This window comes from Corvus moneduloides, chromosome 15, assembly GCF_009650955.1.
Source record: "Corvus moneduloides isolate bCorMon1 chromosome 15, bCorMon1.pri, whole genome shotgun sequence".
Taxonomy (NCBI): domain Eukaryota; kingdom Metazoa; phylum Chordata; class Aves; order Passeriformes; family Corvidae; genus Corvus; species Corvus moneduloides.
The window spans coordinates 8450136-8473286 of NC_045490.1; the positions used below are offsets into that span (position 1 = coordinate 8450136).

Below are 23151 nucleotides of genomic sequence, written 5' to 3' on the forward strand. Positions count from 1 at the left end.
TAATAATAATAATAATTATTAATAATAGTAATAATAATTATTATTTGGAATACAGTTTCTGTGCTGCAGAAAATGGAGTTTGAGATGACCAAAATAATTTACAAATTGGGATTGACATGCTGAATCACTGAAATACTGAAATTTAGCTTGTTCATTTCAAAGTGATGCTTCTGCTTCAAAAACTGTCAGATTTCATTTTTTACAGAGTTTTCTAAAAGGTCTTTTACTTTACCATGAAGAATTACCCCCTCAATTCCTGACTCTCCAGTCCAGTCAGTAAACTGAAAAATCAATTATTTGCACAGTACTGGTTTTGGGGAAGAAGGCCAGTTGATAAGACAACCACATACAAAGGTCAGTGCAGAATCAAATGGAGAGTGAAAGAGAATAAACATGGAACTTATCCATAGTGCAGACAGAGCCTTATGAGAAACTGCCTAATTTATATTTACAAATGTATGGGGAAAGATAGAAGAAGAAACTTTGCTGTGAGTGGAAAAGTTGGCAAGTGTCACAGCCACGTACAGAACCCAAGTACTCCAGCTTGGCAAGAGGGCAGATGGTCTCTGCAAACTATTTTAACACTTCTCAGCAGAAGACAGCCACTAAAAAAAAGTAAGGGAGAAGTTGGTCTTCAAAATCTGAAAAGAAATTAAAAGCATATATGTGACACAATGGTCCCTGGAGCAAGGTAAGTGTCTACACAAAAAAATTGGAAAAGAGCCCCCTGGCAATCCAACTGAAATGTCTTTCTGTGGAGGACAGTAATTCTTGTTTTGGAAGGAAGATGAGTACAGCAATTAAAGCAAGAGCTTTAAACCTCTGCTGGAGCTGTCCTGATGTATGCAGTGAGTCAGAGGAACTGGATCTGCATTTTTTTACCTGTGCATTAAAGTGAATGCCCAAGGCAATGTGAGGTTGAATCCATTAACATTAGCAAAGGGCATAAACAACTCAGATAAAGGGGTTTGATGGCACAAAGAGTAAAAATGCCCACAACAAGAATGATGGTTAGTATTTAACAATTGCAAGAGGAACTGAACTAAGAACATATCCAAACACCTAGACTGTGTTTACTGATATTAAGATTATGCAATTTGTTAAGGACTTTCTGTAGCTAGGCCGCACGGCATCTTTCCAATTCAACTTCTTTATGCAAAACAAATAATTTTGCATAGATTTGCATATTACTAACAGGAGAAGAGACTTATTAACAACATAAATTACATCTCACTTTTATTTAATTTATTATCCTGAATTAGCCGGTGAGTATCCTCAAGCCTTATCTCTCTGTGTAGGCACTTACAGAGCACTTACCACTGTGGCACCAACGCCACTCCTCAGCCTTGATACAGAGCCTGGGATATGGACCTAAACAGTCATCTGTGAAATAAAGTGGGTTGAGTTTAGCTTTGTATCTGAATATTCTGAAGGAGGAAGATAAGTCATTTGCAGAAGCCCAGGGCATTCTGTTCTATTAAAACAAATTTCTTAAAAATATAAAATACTGTAACTGCTTTGCCCCAGAGCATTAAGAGGAATATTTCCAGTAGAACATGTGCATCCAGCTGCTTTGCAGGAACCAGTCTAAACTTGGAACCAGTCCTTTACAGCCAGTCTAACAACCTACCCATAAAACCAGCCAGCTGGCTGGATCTCTTCTGGCTACTTTCTTCTCCTCTTATTCATTGTGACCTACAGCTAAGGATGTTTTTCACACTGCAGACCCATGGAAAAGGCTCTCATAATCTTGTTAAAGGCTGGCATACTTGACTTGCACTACAGAATCCTGCATTTGTCTCCTCAGGGAAATAAACACTTTTCAAGAGCCTTTGGACTTCAAAAACGCCTTAAACAAACACAATGGCCACACTAGTAATCAGTGAATCAGTCTTCTGAAAATGCCTACAGCCAGGAATTTGGATTTTATGTGCCCTTATACAAACTCATTTACAGTTTTATACTTTTTTTATTGTTCACATGTTCTCAAGAGAAACCAATTTCTCTTTCAAGGAGCAGTGAGTTTAGTAAGTCAAAGCATCCAACTGCTAGAGGAGGGTTTACTTTACCTCTCATCAATGAAACCCTGCTGTGGAATACAATCTGTTTTCAGAAGAGCAGAGAGGTGAAGGACAACAACAAATGGCAATTACTCAAAGCCTGTGAAGAGCTTGGAGACTGGTATTCTCTTGCATCTGAATTAGGGCAAGGAAATACACTGGTCAGAATGTTGCCAAGGATAATGCTCTAACACTGAGCAAACTGAAATTTGTCTTGCTGTCATTGAGAATATTAAGCTGCAATATAATAGTATGTAACATTTATGGCTGCTTTTTAAGAAAGATTGAATCCAATCTGTTAACTCTCCTTTAGGACAGATGTTGGGCAAGGACATGATAAAATATTCACAGTTTGCACCACCAACTCTAATTCCATTATTTCATGATTAAAACCTTTCTTGCTACTTTCAGTCCTTCGCCATACCAGTGAAATAAGCTTCTGAATTCCCCCCGACTACCTACTTGAAAAAAACTGCATTTCAGTCTACATTCACGCAACACTTATTTTAGGGATTCCACCAGTCTGAAATGTAACACATTTAATCCATATTCATGTATTTGAAGCACAAGGAGAAATAAACCACAGTAATTTTCACTATCATAGTTGCTAGAGAAGCTCTGTCTTTAGCATTAGTAAAAGAGTTGTCCTTACAATACTTTTATATACACAGTGATCTACCACAGAGAACCTCAAACCTGTGCATATCTGCAAAATTTCCAATTACAGAAATTGGAACTTCAATAACAATTGCAATATTATTGGGAATTATTTACAAACTTAAGGTGTAGGTATTTACAAATGTAAGCACCTCTTGTGACATATGCTGATAAAAATTATGCCCAAGCAAACAGAAACGTGTTTGGAACCTGGTAGCATTTTGCCATAAAATAAGAAAATAATCTCTTTGTATAGTAAGTTAAACGCAGGAGCAACTTTGTGGGCTTCACTAATTCTTGGAGTGTGACACACAAGTCCAGGCTTGCTTAAAACATAAACTGCATTAATGTAATTCAGTTTCGCAAGGTCAGGAGGAGTTTATTTCCAAACCCTTGCTCTTAACAGTGCTGTCGTACAACATGAAATAACACCACCACATATCAGGAGGTCCTGAATTTCCTTTGAAATGCAAAGACCTGCCAATGAATCTGCTTCTCAGAAACTTAATATATTGTTTTCACTTGCATCTTCTTTATTGTAGCTTTTTTATACCTGTACTTCAATTGCACACAGCATCTTTCCTTTATTGAGGGCTGCAGTTAATCAGCTGGTTCCATAAAGCACCGCATAAATTCTGTTTTATGAATTCTTTGTCACAAGAATGTAGCCAAATGCCTCGTGTCCCAAGACTCAGCAGTAACACATCACCTTTGTACAGCCTTGCAGAACCATATGGAAATTACAGCAGCCCATGAACAGAAACTCCTCAATCACCTTTACTATGTTAGGGATGGTAAGGAAAAAATAGAAACCAGTGATGTTTAACAGACATGTCTTAAAAAAGAGTGAGGAAAAGAGAGAGAAAATCAGCCTGGGTAGGACTGGATAGACATTTGCAAAGTTGCCTTTGAAACAGAAGAACCTCGGCAGGGTGAAGTGCTGCCATGAGCTCTCATTTTCCAAAATGCCTTACAAGTAGCAGATGTCTTTCCCCTTTCCTCAAATTCCTCATTCATTTTACACCCTAAACTATATGAATAAAAAAAAAGTAATTCTAAAATATTATGTGCAAAAATTTTTTTTTTCACTTAATAGATACTGAAAGAATTGCCTTAAAGCTGTATTTATACTATCATTTAAATACCTATACCAGGCTTCTTTCTCCCTTTAGCTTCTCCAAAGTAGCTGTGACACATCTTTTCAATAGTGTGCTGTAGAGTTAACTTTTAGGAGATAGGACTTTTTACTTGGTTTTTGTACCAAGCACAAAGAAGTCTGTGAAAAACTCACTCAGTCTCCTATTTCATCTTGGAATTCTCTATGATAGAGCAGTGCTGATCAGAATATACAAAAAAAACCCCAACCCAGACAAAGTCTTACCAATGCCCTGTAAAGTATTGCCAATATTTCTGGAGATGCCTCTCCTGACATCCCTGAGGTTTATGTAAGTCTTTTTCACAGATCATAGTTGCTCACAGTTATTCTGTGACCAGCTACCACATTAAGGCCTTTCCTCCGTTAGACACTTCTAACCAAAGAGGACTTAGATTAAAGAAGATGTTAATATTATTAGACCCCAAGTGTATAATTATGCACTTTGTGCTAATGAACTTCTTCCCATTTCTACTGTTCCGGCTCTCAAGGACATCCAATTGAAAATACAAAAAGGAACTTTTTTAAAAGAAAAGTGAAATACTGTCCTGTGTTTTTTGCAAACAACTCAACTTCGTGACATAATGTAAACTGAACAAATAACAATTCCTTCCACTTGATTGTTTATTGAAAAATCTATTTTAATCATTTATTGCCTTCGGGTAAGAGCATTCTCAAATGCACTTACTCTATACACTATATAGCATACTTCTCATACAATTAAAAAAAAAAATCAAAACACTTAAAAGTTATATTTTCTGGTAAAAGCCACCTGTGCTTTAAAAATTCTGATCTGCACATATATATATATATATATATATATATAGTTGTTGTTCAGAACTTCTTATTTGCTTATGGGATTTTACTAAATTGAGTAAAGTGATTAATATATAAGCTTCATGTAACAATCTCTAATGTACAATATACAACATCAAGATTTCTATAAAAGATTTTTTATTTATAATGTCCAGAATGCCAGTGTCAATATTTGAAATTAAAGGGAAGCAGGATATCTAGTTCGTAAGACTGGTTAGTTTTGTGCCTTTGGCAATTTCCCTCCAACTTAAGTCTCCACTGCCCACCAATAATCTAATTTAGAGATAAGGTGCTTCATATATGAGATACTTCTTCCAATGCCTCTCCACCCATCAGGCTCAGAGGAAAGGACTGCAAATGAGGGAAGGCTTTTTTATTTCACAGGCCAATCTCACTGCACTTTGAAACTGCAGGATCCTGCCTTTTCTGGATGGGATCAGCTAGAAACAAACACTGGGTTTCATGCCTGGAAAACTCAGGGTCTGTAAACCTTCCCTGTGACTTTAGTATTTTTCATCAGCTCTTACCAGGAAATGTGCTATGCGCTGGTACCTTGGCACTGGAACTTCTGGAGACAAAATAGTTTCTGGTGTTTTCCTGGGTTTCATTTCAACTAAACATAGCTCAGGCCGGAGCTAATTAATCCCTTCATGAGAACAACAAAACAGAATGAGGCACCTTTTTTTATATAACTATTTTTTTAGCCACACCTGAATGTTATTGTATAACATTAACAGAAGATGCAACATGCTTGAGAAATACATGGGCATTGCTTTTTCGCAGTGAGTTATTTTTGTTACAGAGATAAACAACCATGTACCACAACTGTCTGGAAAATCATGATAAAGACTGAGATATGTGTATTTTGTTATCACTTCACAGTCCCAAATGAAGCCAAATTTTGGTGGTCTCAAACAAAATGCCCAGGATTTTTCAAAAGATGGTATCCCTTCTGCATTTTCTTTTGCATCTTAAAGTCTCCACGAACATTTGCAATCTTTTCAAGAACTGAGAGCTTAAACATGAGTTTCAATTGTGAATGATCAATAAGGCATTTGTAACATGCAACTTGCTGTCTGAAATGACAGTGACATGATTTTATTTTACCCAGTTTTCATTTTTCCTGCTGACAGAGATTGCCTGATAAACAAGTACTCGCTGCTATAGACCATACTTACAATTTGGACAATTTTTGCCCGTTCTCTCTGCCCGATAACACCTGTACCTCAACTATCTTTGTAAACAAACTGCAAAATAGGACACGATGATAGTAAAATCACCTTCAGACAAATAAGACGAAGCCAAGACTACAAATTATTAAATCCAAGCACAGAGTGATACCATTGTATAAAGTGTGTTCTCATAAAGGAAAAGGAAACTGTTTCCCCATAAGCAATTGCCTTCTAAACAATTATTAATGAAATTGGAATATTTCATTTTAAAGAAATGTAGTTAAGACTAAAATCATCACAGAGTAAACAGATTGCTTAGACAAAAGCTTAGCCACTCTGTATGTTACTATTAATCAGAAATATTATAAAGGCTTGTCTGACTGCGTGTGTAGGGTCTAAGGATTTATAATTCAGCTCCAAATTTGAGGTTTGACTGTCCAAGCTAATCCCAAGGACTGCTGCAGAGAGGTTGCATCAGGACACCCGCAGGGATGGTTAAACCACAATTTTGAGTGACCAACCCAGTCTTCAGAGTTTGACCCTCTGTCTGAAAAAATTACTAAATGTTAAAACATGGATATTTCAATATTTGGGGCATAAAGACCTACGGTGGTTGCCCAGAAGCTTTCTAATATTTATTTATTTATTGTGTTGCAGGATATTTTAGTGTTTTTGTGTGGATGTTGGACTCCTGTTTGACAGAGATGGACTTGAGCCAAATAATTCAGATTTCAGTAATTTAGTAAAGATTCTCATTCTAGTCCACATCTAAGACAGCTGCTTTAGAGAAAACAGATAACATTATTTTTTTGATTTACATGCAGCCCATTAAACTGAATTACAAAAAAATGCAATTCTTCAGAGGAAAATTAATGTAGAAAGGTCCCTGTTGGGTCAGTGGAAGCTACAAAATATGCAAGGATATATATTTGGAATGAGGTAGTGATATCACAAATACCATCTCCTTTCTTCTGCACTAATAAGGAATTAGAAATTGAAAAAACCAAGAACTAATTTGCCACAATGCTGCATAAAAAGTTACAACCTCTCTTGGAATGATCAATTAATCTCTAGGCTATACTCATTTATACCTCTATAGACTGAGAATATCTCAACCAAAAGCAACCGGCTCAACGTTTTTGATGGAACTATTCCAGATTTATACTGGAGTAACTAAAGATGGAATTTAGTCCTTAAGATATCAAAGAAAAAAACCCAAACAACCAAGAAACTGGAAAAAGATGCATTTGAAACATATAAAGTCTTATTTGTTCCTGTACTTTACTGAAAAGGTTTGGGCTTTTTTTTTCCCCCTCACACTGGGAAGTTTTAGCTTAACACCACAGTGATATGCACTATAATTTATTTCACTGTCAGGTTTCCAAAGATTTCACAAACATTTTCTTGGAATAAATGTTAGGGAAATATTCCCAAAAATGCAGAAATCAATATCCATGAGAAAAAACTATATGGAACCAGTCTTATTTATTTGACTTTGTTTATGATGAGAGAAATTTTAGTGCTCTAATTATCATTATCAGCACACAAACACCTGCTGTTACTAGATGGTGTTTCTATTAACACAGTGTGCCACTTCAATAGTTTTCTGTCGGCAATCCAAAATCAAATTACTTCTTGTCTGAAAATGATTGTTACTTGCTGACACGAAGTGCTTACTGTGTCTGTCATTTTCTAACCTTTTATTTATGCCAAAAAAAAAATCAATAGCCATTTTAACATTTTGTTTAATACTGTTTATGAAACCAATGACCATTGAGCTGTCTCAGTGTCCTCTTATTGTTTTTGTGGGTTTCTGCATCCCAGAATCTGTTGGGATCCTGTGTCCTTTGTGTGTCCAGGTGTGAAGTTGTCTGCAGGGTCAGGGATCCAGGCGATGTCTACACTGCCCTTGGGATCAGCAACCCATTTAGATTTGGATTCTGTACTGAATTTAATGTGGAACTGAGCAATCCACAGCTACTGGTTACATGGATGAGACCCAACAAATGAATTTTTTAAATATTATTTCTATTCTAGCAGGTGACCACTCCTGGGGAAGGGGGGGAAACCTGTATTTACTGCTAAGCCTGGGCAAACATACAGCTATAAATGCTTGAGAAAACATAAGGACTCGACTCAGCCACAGAGAGCTGTCAGGGAGTTAACACAGCCTTAAAAGTTCTCTTTCAAAAGATTTCAAAAAGATTGAAAAGAATATCCTACTGTTTTAAATATAATTACACCACAACACAGTTATTTTTATGCAGTTCCTGTCTCCCGCTGCCTTCTGGGATTAGTCTTTATTTAGTGATGATTAGGAATTGTATCTCATGTCCTGGTTCGACCTCGGAAATCATGTCAGAAATTTTGGCTCAACGTTATTCTCTTGCTATGTTAGCTTGTTAAAGACATGCATTTACCAAAAGGGCAAATCCTGCTGGCAGGGATGTTCCCACTATAGTCAGTGTCCTTTCAGCAAGCACCTGAAAGCAGCAAAGTGAACAAGACGCTCTGAGTGCCTGCTCCTCCTTTCTGTGACTGCTGCCTCTAAAGCAGATGTTGTCTGCTGTATTTTGGAGCCTGTTGTAATTTGATCAAATCCATAGAAGATCATGCCAAAAAAGTGACAGATAGTCAATGGATGGTATCGTCCCTAACTTGTTATCTGTCTGGGGCCTGCTGTAATCAATGCTTCTGTGCTGAGTTCCAAAACCTTGGAGTCAGATCAAAACACAACATTTCTACAGGGGACAATTCTGTCTCCTTTTCAAGTGCATGTCAAAGCAGGCTCCACATAGGCACCTGAGTGCTTTCTGTGCATAATTGTTGAAAGAAAAAAAAAAATTTTAATTCCTACTCTTTGGTAAAAAAAGCACTGAGGTATCACAGATCCAAATCTGAATTTACTCTCAGGCCTAACCAAGTTTTTTGGGCTGATTTTCCTTTACAACACAATTATAATGGAAAATAAAGCAAATATGCATTTCATTTCCATTGTATAAATACTTTGTAGACATAATTCAGAACCTCAGTATGGGCATATTGAATGGTGGTGAAAAATTCAATAGTATTTGCTCAAGCTGAAAAGTGGTTTTAGATACGATGTTTGAAATCTCTCTGTATTCCTTCTTTGCAGAGCTTCGAGCTCTTAAATCATACCATTATGGCTGTTTGCACCTACATCCTAAAATATGGTCCTCATATACTGGTGCCAGAGACATTTAGACTTGTTTATTCAATTATAAAGTTTACAATTCACATTATGTGTTGTCTAATTATACAGTCCAAGTCAGTTGTATTTGGGAACAGGAAAAACACTACACGAATTCTACAACTGGCCTTTCTCCCATCAGCTCTTGCTTTTGTCCAATGCAGAAAAAGAAGATTCATGTGAGGTGAAGCAGCAAACAAAACACCCCCCAGCCACCATCACTTTTCTTCTGACTATGGCAAGAGCTTGATTTTGCTGCCTCAGTCTTGGAGCTATCGGCTTTTGCTTCCAAGAGGAGTGGGTGACACCAACAGCCATCCATGGAGAGCAGAAATATCTGTTCTTGCCTGCCTCCTGACTTTCTTTTAATCAAATATTAATTGGGTGCAGTCACTTCACTACTCACAAACAGTATCTTGCAGAAGTGAAAAAAGTTAATCTTTCATGCTTTGGGGAAAGGAATAAAGACTGATCTGCTGGTGTGAAAGCTTGCAGGCAAAATAATTGTATTGATAATAGTAATTATTATTTAAAGAAACCACATAACTCAGATTTACTTGGGTATGTTCATTTAATCATGTAACAAATTAAAAATCTGAACTGCAGTACTCACACAGAAAATTTTGTAGCAAAAATATCAGATCCTACATGGTTTAGAGCTAATAAACCTACTATTTACTGATGAAGTCCAGAGGAACCCACCTAGTTTTCATGAGACATACTAAAGCTTTGAAACCTTGGGTGACCTTAATTTTGGAATGCTTTTGTTTTATCATTCCCAGAGTTTGAGACTCAAGTAAATAATTTAAAAATCTGCCTGGAAATTCAGTGTCAGAAAGAGCTTTTTTTCAAAACTAAAGCCACGAAAGCAAACATTTCCTGGCAAATCTGCACCAATTTCAAATCAACCATGTCCATGACTCATACTTCATAAAATTTAAAATTATGTACTCTGCAGTTACGAAAACCTGTGAATAGCAATTTGACGCTGAAATATTTGCTGAAAGTGGATTTCAAGACTTTAAATTCTTTTAGTTGTCAGTCATTCAGACACAAGAAGTGATACAACTCATTTGGGAAACAAGACAGTGATTTCTTCAAATGAACTTCATGCACTGAGTGCTCATTTTATACAGGAAAGGAACATTAGACCTTCTCATCCATCACAACCAATAGGGGCTGGTAGTTAAATGCTACAATTCATACCCTAAACAATGTAGATTCTTGATCAAGCTTGCCAAGACCTATTATTGTAACTTAAAAATGTTCCCTTGATTCTCCTTATAAATCTAAACAACACTTGGCATATTTGAATATATTTGCTTTTGCCTATTGACCTTACAGTCCCTTTACGAAGATAACAGGATTTCCTTAGAAGTTGCCTTGGGCATTTCTGCAAGTTCAAAAGCACATAATGCACAGACAGGGATAAACCTGCTTTGAATTACTGCATCCATTCATGCTCCAGTGGTTCTGCAACCCTGATGGCAACAAATGAAGCCTGGTGTGTTGGGAATAACAGCACTTAACTTAGAAAGCACAGAAAGGGTACAGTCAGAAAGAGCCCTTGACATGTTGTTAAACATTTACCATCCTTCCTGAGCACCTACACCACTAACACAGACCAAACAGGAGTCACAGAGCAACAGGGGAAGTTGACAGAACCACATTATTGCCACCACGAGAGACACCCCAGTCATTGCACCGTGTTGGCGTTTTGATAGAATGAACAGGGGATTCAAGGCAAGATTCTCTCCCTTTGCCAGGAGGTTCTGAAGAACTGAAACCGTTTGTCTCTTATCCGAAGTTATTTATGATGGGTTTTTTGGAAGCTTCATTTGGTCTAAAAGTAAGTTATACTTGATGAGGACTCTACTTGCTATTGCAAAGAGGTACCTGAAAACCATCAGCAGACAAGATTCTGTTCCTTAAATAATTTTTGTCACTTAGAGACACTTTCTAGTCCTTTTCTTCTGTTGAAATTATAGCCTTATTCATTTTATAGTATTAAATCAAAGGGCATGCACACTCTGGAAGGGCAGCTAACCTCAAGGCAGTTTACAGCTGAACCTCTGTCTCTGGGTAGCCGAGCTGAAAATCAGCAGCTATCATGGAAGCATATTGTAAAGCTGGGATACTGCTGTGAATTATGAAGCACATCAAGTGTTTTGATAAATCAAAGGAATCTAAATGGGCCTAAAACAGCAAAGAGTAAAAGCATTAGGGCTTGTCTTCTTTTCCAAAATCTTCCATTAGTACCTTCACAGAGACCTGTGTTCTACCTCTCAGACTCTGATTCAAAATTCCATTTAAGAAAATGAAGAACATGATCCTGCCATCTCTTCAAAGATTTAACCTTATGGTAGAAAGATTTTATTGTTGTTATTTGCCATTAAAGGTAATAATTCTGGTGTGGTTTTCTTTTGCTTGCATTCGTGCTATGTTATTAATGTCTCCATAGTAGCAGTTAGCACTGTGAAAGGAATTCCAATTTTTAACATGATTATTCATCTTCATTTTCATCCTGAAAGCTGGGATGTTTTTGAAAGAGCTCAGGGAGGAGGAAGGAATAGGACTCAGACACTGCAGTCCATTGTTACCTCTGAGCACATAGATTGCTTTTCTTTGATGCTGCTGCCAATTTTATTCACAAGCATATAAAAAAAGGTCATGACATTTAGAATTACAGTACTTTGGAAATTAAATGTTCCTTTAAAATTTTAATTTTGGAAAGTAATTTATCATGGAATAATATTTGAATATGATTGAATGCATATGTAAAGATTAATGCAAACTGTCTTCAAACTGGAAGTTCACAACCACGTATGTTTAACCTTGTTGTATAATAGGCATAACAACGTTGAAGTGTGAGCTCGAAGAGCTGCATTTCCATTTTGCTGGAAGCATTTGCACTGTTATTCTCCTTAGTATATTTCCACTGGCATGTCTGTATAAGGCATGAGGTTTATCTCTCTATCATCTTCTACTTAACGTTACACTTCACAAACCTGGCAACTAAATAAGGAGCCAAAATGAGTCCCAAAGGTCTGCACAGTTTTTTCAAGTGAATTTTTATGTGAGAAATCAAACTACTGATTTTTCAGCTAATTCAGCAATATTAATGATATGGTTGAAGCATATGAAGAAATAAAATAATTTTGTGTGAACCCTAGAGAAAACACTAAGATACCACATAACTAACATTCTAGTCAGAAGCTCCCAAATCAGAGATCTGGGGATCTGATGAAGAGGAGATCAATGAACTGCTGTCATGACCAGGTTTTGGGAGTCTCCCGTGCTCTGCCAAGGAATGGACTTACCCATCTCACCCACAGGATCATCAGATCATTTAGGTTGAAACTTTCAGATCATTGAATCCAGCCGTGAACCCAGCACTGCCATGTCATCTTAAGGGGCTGGTCAGGGCTTATTTCTCCAAAGCCAGCTGACACTACTTGTTCAGCAAAAAAAGGAATCTTACAAAAGGCAGCAGTGCACTATGGAAATTTTTTTGTGGTTAGCAACTAGAATTCATCATTTTCTCATACACTAAGGAAAGCTGGCTGGGCCCCAGGCTGCAAAGGGCAGACACACACAATTCCAAATCCCTCTTCAGATACTACTAAATTGCACCTGCTTAAAATTTATGCTGGTATGTAGAATTTATTCATGTTTTCTCATGGAAACTCCTGGGAGCACTTTGTTAGAAGACTGACAAACTCTAAAATATTCAGTTTGAGACTCCATTGCACTCAGTGGGTGAATTGAAGAGACAATACCTGAAGAAAGGAGACTGAGGAAGATAAAAGAAGTCTTTCACTGGAATGTTACTGGCACATTCAGAGATCCAGTAGAAAAGCAAGTTATAAAGCACCTTTGCTATTGATTATTGGATTTTCAATTCCAAATCCTTCTGTGGACATTTCAGCACATAATAATAATAATAATAATAATAATAATAATAATAATAATAATAATAATAATAGTAATATCCTTGACACCTTGTCATAGCAGGAGCATTGCTAGTTCAAGTTTGGCCACTTAAAAAAGCCTTCAGGAAAGTTGCTCTGCAGATCACCCAATTCATTAAATAAATGCTTTGTTGGCTGGAGTTAAAGTTTTGAGTCAAGCAAAACAAAAGCCTGGGTTTCAGAATACATATACCCTGTCAAATTGCATTTATCAAGATAAGGGTTATTAGAATCTTTTTTCTCTTGTGTGAATGAAATTGTAAGCTTGAAATGTCACTGAAGATTTATTAATCTGATACTCTTTCTGATAAGGGCAAAGAAATAGAAAGGGCAGAGAAAAAGAAATATTTCTTGTAGCCTGATAAGGGCTAAAAGAAATAGAAAATATGAATAAGGCAATTTATCAGTGGGCATTCTGTAACCAAAAGATTCAAGCCACACAAAGCGATACTACAGTTATATATCAACTTCAGAACATTGCCATCTACAACACTTGCTCAAAGTTTGAGAGCTGAGCAGAAAAATGTTTGCAATTTTCAAAAAATTATATGAAACCTGAATTTTCAAAAAATAGGCTGGAGTAACACTTGTTCTAGAAAGTACATGGAGGCCTAATGTGAGCACTGGTGCTGTGCTAGAGTATACAATGTGTGCAGGGAGAACCACGAGCAGGATCATCAGTGTTTTCAGCTGAGGGGACAGGGCCTGAACTAATCTGAAGAAGAAATGTTATTTAAACATTTCTTCCCTGTTTCTGTGCCTGCTACTGGTAGAACATGTCCACAGTGGGAAGGAGAAAGAGTGAAGAGAGGTTCACATATATTTGGGGTCCAACAGACCAGTGTTAAAGCTTCCTGTTTGTTATACTCCATGTGATGCGCAAGACAAACAAACACATTTCACTGCTTAACCTGACAGAGCAAACCCTGCCTAAATCACCACTTTGCCTTTGTGAGCTCCCAATACAGGCAGGAGCCTAGCAGCAGTCAGTGAGTTAAAACTTTCAGCACTCCTGAGAGAGAGGACACCACCAGACTCAAAACCAGGCCTAAACCCAGGCTCATGCTCACTGTGCCAGCTCACCAAACATCTGCACTCATACCAGGAAAACACAGCCACAGGAAACAAACTTCTTCCTTCCAAAGGGCTTTCCTCATAGCAGGGAGGAAACTCTTAGACAGAACCTGGCTATGACATTTCCCCTTCTGCTGCTGGAGTTCTGCTTTTAGTCAGTCTCTTCTGATAGAACTAATTCCCTTTGGATGAGGTCACTCTGAGACAGTTTATGCTTGCTTCCTTGGAAAAGACCTGGGGGAGTGAATTAGTTCACCAGGCTTTCAGACCTATAGAGAGAACTCACCAGAGAGCTGGCAGGGAAAAAGGCCATTTGTGCTGAGACTCCAACCTTCAGTTTGATACAGCATCATTTGCAATGACTTTGTTATTGAAACAGATCTATACATGAACACAGATACATATGTCTATTTAACATATATTTGACTTCTAATGGTAACATTAATAACAATAAAAATTAAAATGATAATTCAGATCCCATGTAATACACGTGTGACTTTAAACCACTTTTTAGTTAACACACAGTCTACTGATTTTTTTAACTCACAAAATAATGAACCATCAAGTAGTATTTTTTCATTTCTACCTTCTTTTACAATTCTTCAATATTTCCATTTGAAATATTTGCACTTAAAATTGAGGATCATTAGACAGAATTTAGTTTTCCTATGAGACTCTCTCAAATAGGAGTTAGTTTTGCAGCAATTAATGTGTTTGAAAGCACCACCTGCTTAGAAAATGATTAGTTGTACCTTACCTCTTTCTCAGAAAGCCTTACACAGAAAATATACCAGTTAAGAAAAGTCTTTCTTACATTTTTCTAAGAACATAGTAGAAGCCAATTAATCTGCCAAGATTTCATTAACAGCTCAACTTACCAGTCTTCTCTATCTTGTGTTTTAAACTTTCAGGTCCTGGAAGGCAGGGACAGGGACCTTCACATCGAGCTGTGATGGTTTTGCCAGAAGTACATGCATGAAACTCCATCTTGCACTAGAAGCATAAAAAAGAGCAAGAATACTAATTAGGACAAGACATAAAATAGCAGCTTTGGATTAAATGAGAAATTTTGTTATCAGTAATGTCATTGGATAGATTGCAAAACTTCAGTCTCTATTGCAAATACTTTTATAACATAACACTGACTATTCCTAGCCTTTGCTGTTTGCATTACATACATTTTAGTTCTGACTTTCCTCCAAGAGCTTTGTGCCTGTGTAGCTGCCCTCCCTTCAGTGACTGCCCCGTGGTTATTTCCCCATTCTGTGCCCAGCAGCACCAGTGGCTGGAGACTGGACTCACGTAGTAATAAATGAAGTGAAAGAAAACAGCACAAGGCAGCAGAAACACAAATGCTCTCTTTGGCTTGATACCTAATGAACCAAATTCAGCTCCATTTTTTGTCTTATTCAAGCACTGCTTTTACCAGACCAGAATCCAAGGGCTTTTGATACACAGGGGACCATTGCCTGTGGTGCCCGGGCTGGCCCTCCTTCCTGCAGGGATTGCCCCCTGCCAAGGAAAATGAGAATGCCGGGCAGTAAAATCCCTTTGATCTGAGTTTTAGTAATGATTAATGCTATGATTCATTTAAAAGCAGGCCAACATGTTTACACAGTGGGACACAATGTATTTTGACACAGCTGAAGGACACAGAGCCTGAGTCCATGGTGTTACCATGGAGGACGCAGTGGGCAACTGGAGCTCACTGAGCAACAGCCACTGCTGACATGCACAGCATCAGCCCCTGTAATTCTGGTACAGTGGAAGCCAAGAGAACAGAGAAGGATGTTGTTACAAGATTAACCCCTCTTGCTTTGAAAGTATTGCAAATATCTTGGCTTTGCCTGCGTTTGTTTTTGTTAGAAGGGCTCATCTTTGCCCAGGCTTTAATCTAGCAGCAGGAGTCCATTATGCTGTGCCTACATCCCACCCTGCTGACATTATCCCCCCGCCGTTCTCAACTTCAGTGCATCAGGGTGCTTCTGTGCTCTCTGTGATGTCCTGCCCTTCTCACTTAGAAAATGCATGGCCACACATGAACGTGTGCAAGCTCAGCTTGCATTTTATACCGATTTCTTGCAAGACTGAAGGAATATATGTACTTATTTTTCAACTGTTTGCTCCACAAATACACTTTGCACAGAGCACAAAGACATGAGAGAAAACATCAGGAGGAAAGGAGAACAGGAGGAAGGAGAACACTGAGTGCAGTCCTGAAGGCAACAACTTTCTGCAGCAGATTCTGATAGTCAATGCGTTATTGAGAACACAGGCATAAATCTTCTTGCTGCAGCTGGAGTTGAAAATTTAATCCCTTACAGAACATCAATTACTTACATATTTTATTATGCATAATAAATGTAAATTATGTATCTAAGCATTAGCAATTATACTTCAAATACCAACCTTTAAGATGGTACAGCCTATTTCAAGCCCATTATTACGTGCAGTTAAAAAAGAAAGAGCTTTATACTTACAAACAGCAAGACAAGTTTTTCCTCAGCTTTCCATACAATTGATAAAAATGACAACCAAAAAGGTAAACATAAACCAAAAAAGAAAGGGTTCCTTAGAAGAGTTGTATTATGTGAGGGCAAGGAGGAGAGGCCAGCTTGAAGATCACAACGCTGCAGTCACATGTGAGTAAGTTTACACCCATGATTAACCACATTATATTCCCACCATGCTTGTTTGGGATGTTTGGTGTTGGGGGATGAAGATTAAAGAACTCCATCATTTTAAATATTAATTTAGGGTTATACTAATTACTTTTCAACACCTCATCACTGTATGTAACTCTTTATTCCTTCCCTAAAGGAAAACATGGAGATATCTTACTTTCCATGTGATGGTGTGCTTACTCACTATAATAACCTACACGAGTAACTCAACTTTGGATTTAATGACTTTGCCTAAGCCTCGCTAAGTGATATTCAGAGGCAGAGCGGCCACAGAGGATGTCTTGTGGAGCAATAATGACTTTTTGGATTATTCTGCCACTGGATCTACAGCCTGTAAGGAGCCTGCTGGCTTTCTCCAGACCATGGACAATAGAATGATACACAGTACTTGGAAAAACTCTCAGTCTTTCATACCAAAGGGACATGATACATTTTGCAGAGATGAGTCACAAAGCTCCTTGCAGTTTGGGGCTGGTCCCTCTCCTTTCAGGGGACTCATTTTTCCAGTGATATGATTGGATATGCCTCGACTCTCTGCTGAGCTGCTCTAGTAGAGCTCCCTGGGTCTTGCAAGCTTTGTATTTTTCTGCAGCCTCCCTGGTGTGTGAACTGCATTTGTTTACTCTGAACCCCAAGGCCCACATAAACATCTCTAAACTCTTTTACTGCAAATGGAAAAGCAGCTCTGTTATTTGTTGCTAAATGTATATGGAGATCAATAAAATATATGAGGGGAGAAATGGTTGAACATATTCATGGAAAATTCATAAATTAATTTATTCAACTAAGATGTGGGAAATTACTGCAGAGTGTGTTTTGGTTAAAGTGTTCCCCTGAGAATCCACTACTCGTATAATGATTCCCTCTTTATTGTCAGTGAATCTACAGCAATGTGTTTTGCATAAGCATTCACATTTGAGGGAGAAAGAAAATAGCTACATAAAATTTATTCCTAGCTATTTTATTCTTGTCTGTTAGTCTTCAGCCTCCAGTCCCTGCTAGAGGAGAATCTAGATTTTTTTTTAATGATATAATAAAACAGCGTATCTCTGCCTTTATACTGGCTTTCAACTTCTGGCAGCCAGGTTTTGATCTAACCTGCAAGTAAGTAATCCTGTCGAATAAGTTATTGTGATCTTTCCTGCGAGGGTGTATATTTGACTAATGAATGCTTTCATGGACAGCTTGGTACAGCCCAGTGCATTAATGCCATGAAGAGCTTTGCATCCTGACACAAGCAACACATGGATTTGCTTAAAATCCAGCCAGGTACAGCAGCACATCCTAGCCCTGGTAGCACCTTTCAGTGGCAAAGCAGGTGCAATTGAGATGTAATTGCAGGTGTCTCAGGGGGCCTGGGACATCCTGTGTGCCCAGCACTGCTCCTGTTCATAGGGCACAGAGAAGACAGACAGAGCGCTCACAGCACCCTGGGCAACCTCACAGCCTCCAAAACAAACGCTGGGGAAGGGGGTGAGGAGAGAACACTCCAGGGATCCCTCAGGGGAGGCTCTCTGAGACCCCTGTTTGGTCTTAGTGCAACAAATCAGAGAGTATCCTGAATTGGAAGGAACTCACAAGGATCATCAAAGACCCACTCCTGATTGATTCATGATTCAAAATCTATAAATGAAAATTTCTTGTAGTCATGCCAATAAAGGAGAAAGTATTAGGTTCCAAACTTCTGTCCCTTCTATCATTAATTTAATAGGAATTAAACAGGAGGGTATGTAGGAATTAGCAGACAATATACATGACAAAGATAAACACGAAGTCTCGTTTGAGAAAGAGTGAACACTGAAACAGGAGGTTAAATTTTATAGTATACTAATTAAGTGTTAAACTCCTGAGATGTTACATCATATTAATGGCAGTGGCTCTAAACCCCTGTTGTTGAACAGTGCTCTTGCCTGGAAGACACTGCATTTTTAGCACCCTACAGCTTTTTACATTTTCACCAAGAATGATTTCAGTGCAGTGCCTGTTTTATGGTGCATCTTTTGTTCACTCACAATATGTGTCTTCGAAACTACACATACAAATAACAAAAGCTCATTATTTTCTACCTTATCTTTTACCCAGCAGCTGCCACAGGCAGAAGCTAAAATTTCCTAAAATTATAGCATGTATATATTTTTAGTCCAGAGTTTTTTGATATCAATAGTGTCTCCGACATATCTGTCTTAGCAGATAATTAGAATCCATTGGAATTCAGACACCCCTTTGAGAGGGGTTGTTTGTTTACAAGCTTTACAGCAGTGCTTGCCATTGCTTCCTTAGCTGGGACTCTTATCACTATTTTCTTTATAAGCCTCTGCTTCCAGTTTTCATCAGATGGAAAAAAAATATTGTATTTGGAACACACTCAGATCAAGTATGGGTTTTTTTAAAACTTGTCACACCAAAAAAAGGTTCAGTATCTTTCCTACAAATCCCAAAAGAAATGTCAGATGATGCACTCCCATTGCATTCTTCTGAACACATACATTAAGTTTTAATGGGAATTCTCCAAACTTTTCAGGCTCTGAAAACCTGAAAATCCTGAAATAAGGATTGAGAGACAGCAGTCAACGACATGAATTCATGTTCATTAAAAAACCAGACACTAATGTGAAATTGTGAGGTGAATCTCAGATTCTGGACTGTGGGACAGGGTTGTGTAGTCCTTCAGCACCTCCCCTCCCCGCCATGGGTTCTGCTGCGGCTTTGCTGCTCTGCAAACCAGAGCCCCTCTGTCCTGGGTGTTAGCAAGGAGAAAGGCTGCCCTGGGACACAGCGCCCCAGGGTGGGCACTGAAAATACGGGCCAAGCTCTGTCCCCAGGACTGACCACTTGGGCAGGCTTCTGTTGGCATTAGTGGCTACTCCATGGCCAGACTAGCACTGTTGGTAGCTAGTGTAGTCATCTCATTTCTCTGGGTACCCTTCTGCTCACAAGAGTAAAGCTCCCCACTGCCAGGCCTCCTGCCCTGCACATGCACTGCTCCAGGATGGCAGTGGGTCATGCTATTGCCATAAAAATAAAAGGGAACTTGAGGGAAAAAAATAATTATAATAAAAACCCACCATTTTTTTCCCTATTAAAATAGCTACCAGGCGAGCACATGGCACTTAATCTTTGCAATAAGAGCTGTACAAAGATATCCTAAAATCCTGGAGCTCTAATTAGGAGCTCTGTTCTCCGTATGAGAATACATAGTTGGTGTTGATATTAACGGGAGTTACGCATGCATACCAGTGGTAGGATAAACTCTAACTAACACAACCAATCTATTGTGTAAATACATATTAAAGCTTTTTTAAAATATGTGCTAGCTCTAGTTTTGAAGCAGATGTTATAGCTGATGGGCTCAGAAAATCCCCTCTCTGCAAGGAGTGACATGAAGGACCTTATTATATCTCAGGTAAACAACAAATATTTGAGAATGTCTCTCACTGCACACTCAGCTGGCAGGCTGGTGGTTCATAATCTGCTAGAAAAAGAGAACAGCTTCCAGGTGGAGGCTCAAGGAGAGAGAGACACAGATGGGAGAGCTGCAGGACTTTGCCCTCCAGGTAAAATTACCAGGGAACAGAAGGAAAGCATGAGACCCCAGCAATCTTCAAATATCAGGATAAGTCAGGAGGTCATATCAGCAACTGCAAGTGCTCCAAGCATGTGGCTCAGGTCCTTAAGATTAGGATTCCCAGTTTTAAGATTTTAAAATGTAATGATATTCTTTTTTTCTCATTTAAAAATTTTTAGCTGCTTTTTTTGTTAGATCCCAGCCATATGAAATAGAAAGTTACATGTTTTTCACTATTACAGCATACATTTAAACAACCAAGTACTATCTCCAGAGCAACAGGGGAATCAGAAGGTTCATCTACCAAGAAGAAACAATTGGTTCTTAGGCTTCAGAAAAGAACAAGCTGAGTTGCAATTGGTAGCAATCATGCCATTCAGAATGGCATTAATTGCATATTTCGTGCCTCTGCATGATTATTAGAACTGTACACACCTCTCTAAAAATAGGCTTCAACTTCTCAGGAGGAGGAGAACAGAAGGAGCTCCTTCTTTTCATCAGCTAAAGATAAAAAGTGATTTTAGAAAACAGAACTTGATTTCTCCATAGAGGGTCAGCTCAGCTCCTAAGCAGACTCCATGAGTTAATAAAGAAAGAAATAAAGAAAGAAATAAAGAAAGAAATAAAGCAATAAATAATTCATGAGGTAAATATTAAAGAGTTCATTTAAAAAAAAAAAAAAAGAGCTCTTTTCCAAACTGACTGATAGCTGAAGAGTTAGTAGGATGACTGCTTGTAGGCATGTTGAACCATCTCAGTGTTTGACTGGCAGGGCTTCAAACCAAGCAAATGATCGTGTACTCATGTTGCTGCAAACTGCTCTTACAGACAGAGCAGAATCAGCTAATTTGGGGACTTCTGGACAGAGCACTGAAGCACAAAATTCTGTTTTAATACAAAACACATTGCCCCGAGAAACAAGTGGCAATCAGCTCAGTGTGAAGCAGGAAATTTAAAAAAATGCAGTTCATTGCATGAGCTAGATGATACAGCATTCAAGGTCACAACACTGGATGTGGAGGTGAAGGACATTCAAGGGACCATTTATTAAAGCAAGGTGACAATGAAAACAAATGGGTCCCATTATGTGAACAAGCAAGAAAATAGTTCCAGGCACCAAAATCTACTGCATCATAAAGAAATTGAATTTGTTTTTACAAGTAATTTAGATGCCTATTCTGGAAACACCTAGGTCAAGGGGTGTGTGTGGGCATATCTCAGCTGGTTTATCATCTTGTAAGAAATTCGGGTCCTTATTGGAGAAGTACAGACCAAACAGGGCTGGAACTTGACACAGAAGAGTCAATTCATAAGTTGAAACATTTGTGCAATGCTGGTTTCAAATTCTCCTTCACTGGCTGATGAGACCAAGACTAGTTAAATGGGAAATAAAGACAAAGCACTTCTGTCCCTGTGAATTTTTGAGTCAAAATAAGACATCCATCCTCCCTTCTGACCAAGATTTAACTCAAAGCACCAGTCTGGCTTAAATCTGCAAACCACCCTGCTCTCCTCCCATCCTCCTCCTGTTACATACCATGCAAAGGCTGCGGCACTTTGATTTTGATGACCATTTTTGAGTACCAAGGTGTAGTGGTTTGGTCCAAAATACTCATTACTGTTTATCTTCTGTGAGATAAGAATTAGGAGAAATGCAAAGCAGGCACCAAACTTGAAAGAATATAAAGAAGTTTATTAACAGACCTAAAAGAGGGGAAAAAAAATCATACCACACTTTCAGAACTCTCCTCCTCCCCTCACCTTCCTCCCTCTCCCACTGACAATGTGAAAAGACAACCCTTAAGATGTTCAGTCTGTTTACCACTTCCATAATAACCTTGTTCAGGCCATTTAGAAAGAGAAGTCTCTTCTTGCTCGTGCTATGAAAACATTATCACAACGAGACAGCCGCCCACTTCCAAATATTGTTCAGTCCATTTAGGAAGAGGAGTCTCTCTGCCTGCGTGTGAGTCCCTTCCCCTGACTTGCAGCTTTTCCCACAACTGCTTTCGAGGGTCCACTCTTGAAGTTTTTGGGGTACAATTTTAAGGTTGAGCCGTTCAGAAACAAAAACAGAGGCCCTTCTCCTTCCCTGGGAGCAAAGGGTCTTCCTCATCTTCATCTTTAGGACTATCTCTGGGAGCATCTCTAGGAACTGAAGTTTTCTCCTTTCCCGTTTGGAGCAAAAGTCCTCATCTGGTCCATCTCTCCCTGTCCACACTTCTCATGAAATTACAGCTGTGTCAGCATCTGCCTATCTCAGCACAGGTGCTTTTGCTTACGAGTTGAACACTCCACCCCCCATATCTTCATGAAATTACAACGGGATACTCTGATATATCATAGCTTCACAACAGAATTTCAGCTTTAAGCATCTCCTCTTTCTCTTCCCTCAGGTTTTCAGCTCTTCACAGCAATAAAAGGGTTAATCTCACCTCGGCCTTGCAGCTTTGCAGCTGGAATGTTGAATGTTTCTTATCGCAGTGGAGAGGGGGGAGAGCCAAGCTGCTCTGGCTGCCCACGGCAAGGCAGTGGGGGGCGGGGGGGTTCCGTGGGTGGAACAGGGCCCATCGGCTCCAGGATGGCCGTGGCCTGGCCTGGCCTGGCCCAAGCAGGGCCTGGCCGGGCCCGCTGGCCCCCACACGGGGCCCGCAGCCGCCTGTCCCAGCGCCGGAAATGAGAGAGAGCTTGGAGGGGGAGTTTGCCTATTCTTAAATGTGGATCACAGAGGCGGTCACAACTTTAAGTGGCTTAGAGAATTGTCCATATTCAAACTGGCTGCTGATAG

At 38.8% G+C, this 23151-nt stretch overlaps 1 protein-coding gene across 2 annotated transcripts in view; it reads right to left on the reverse strand.

Annotated features, from left to right (window-relative positions):
• SPOCK1 (SPARC (osteonectin), cwcv and kazal like domains proteoglycan 1) overlaps positions 1-23151 on the reverse strand; it is a 277860-nt gene that overhangs the window by 43381 nt on the left and 211328 nt on the right. For both annotated transcript variants that reach the window (XM_032124995.1, XM_032124994.1), the window contains one exon: positions 14993-15107. In XM_032124995.1, the coding sequence (XP_031980886.1) occupies positions 14993-15107 (115 nt within the window). The remainder of the gene's footprint in view (positions 1-14992; positions 15108-23151) is intronic.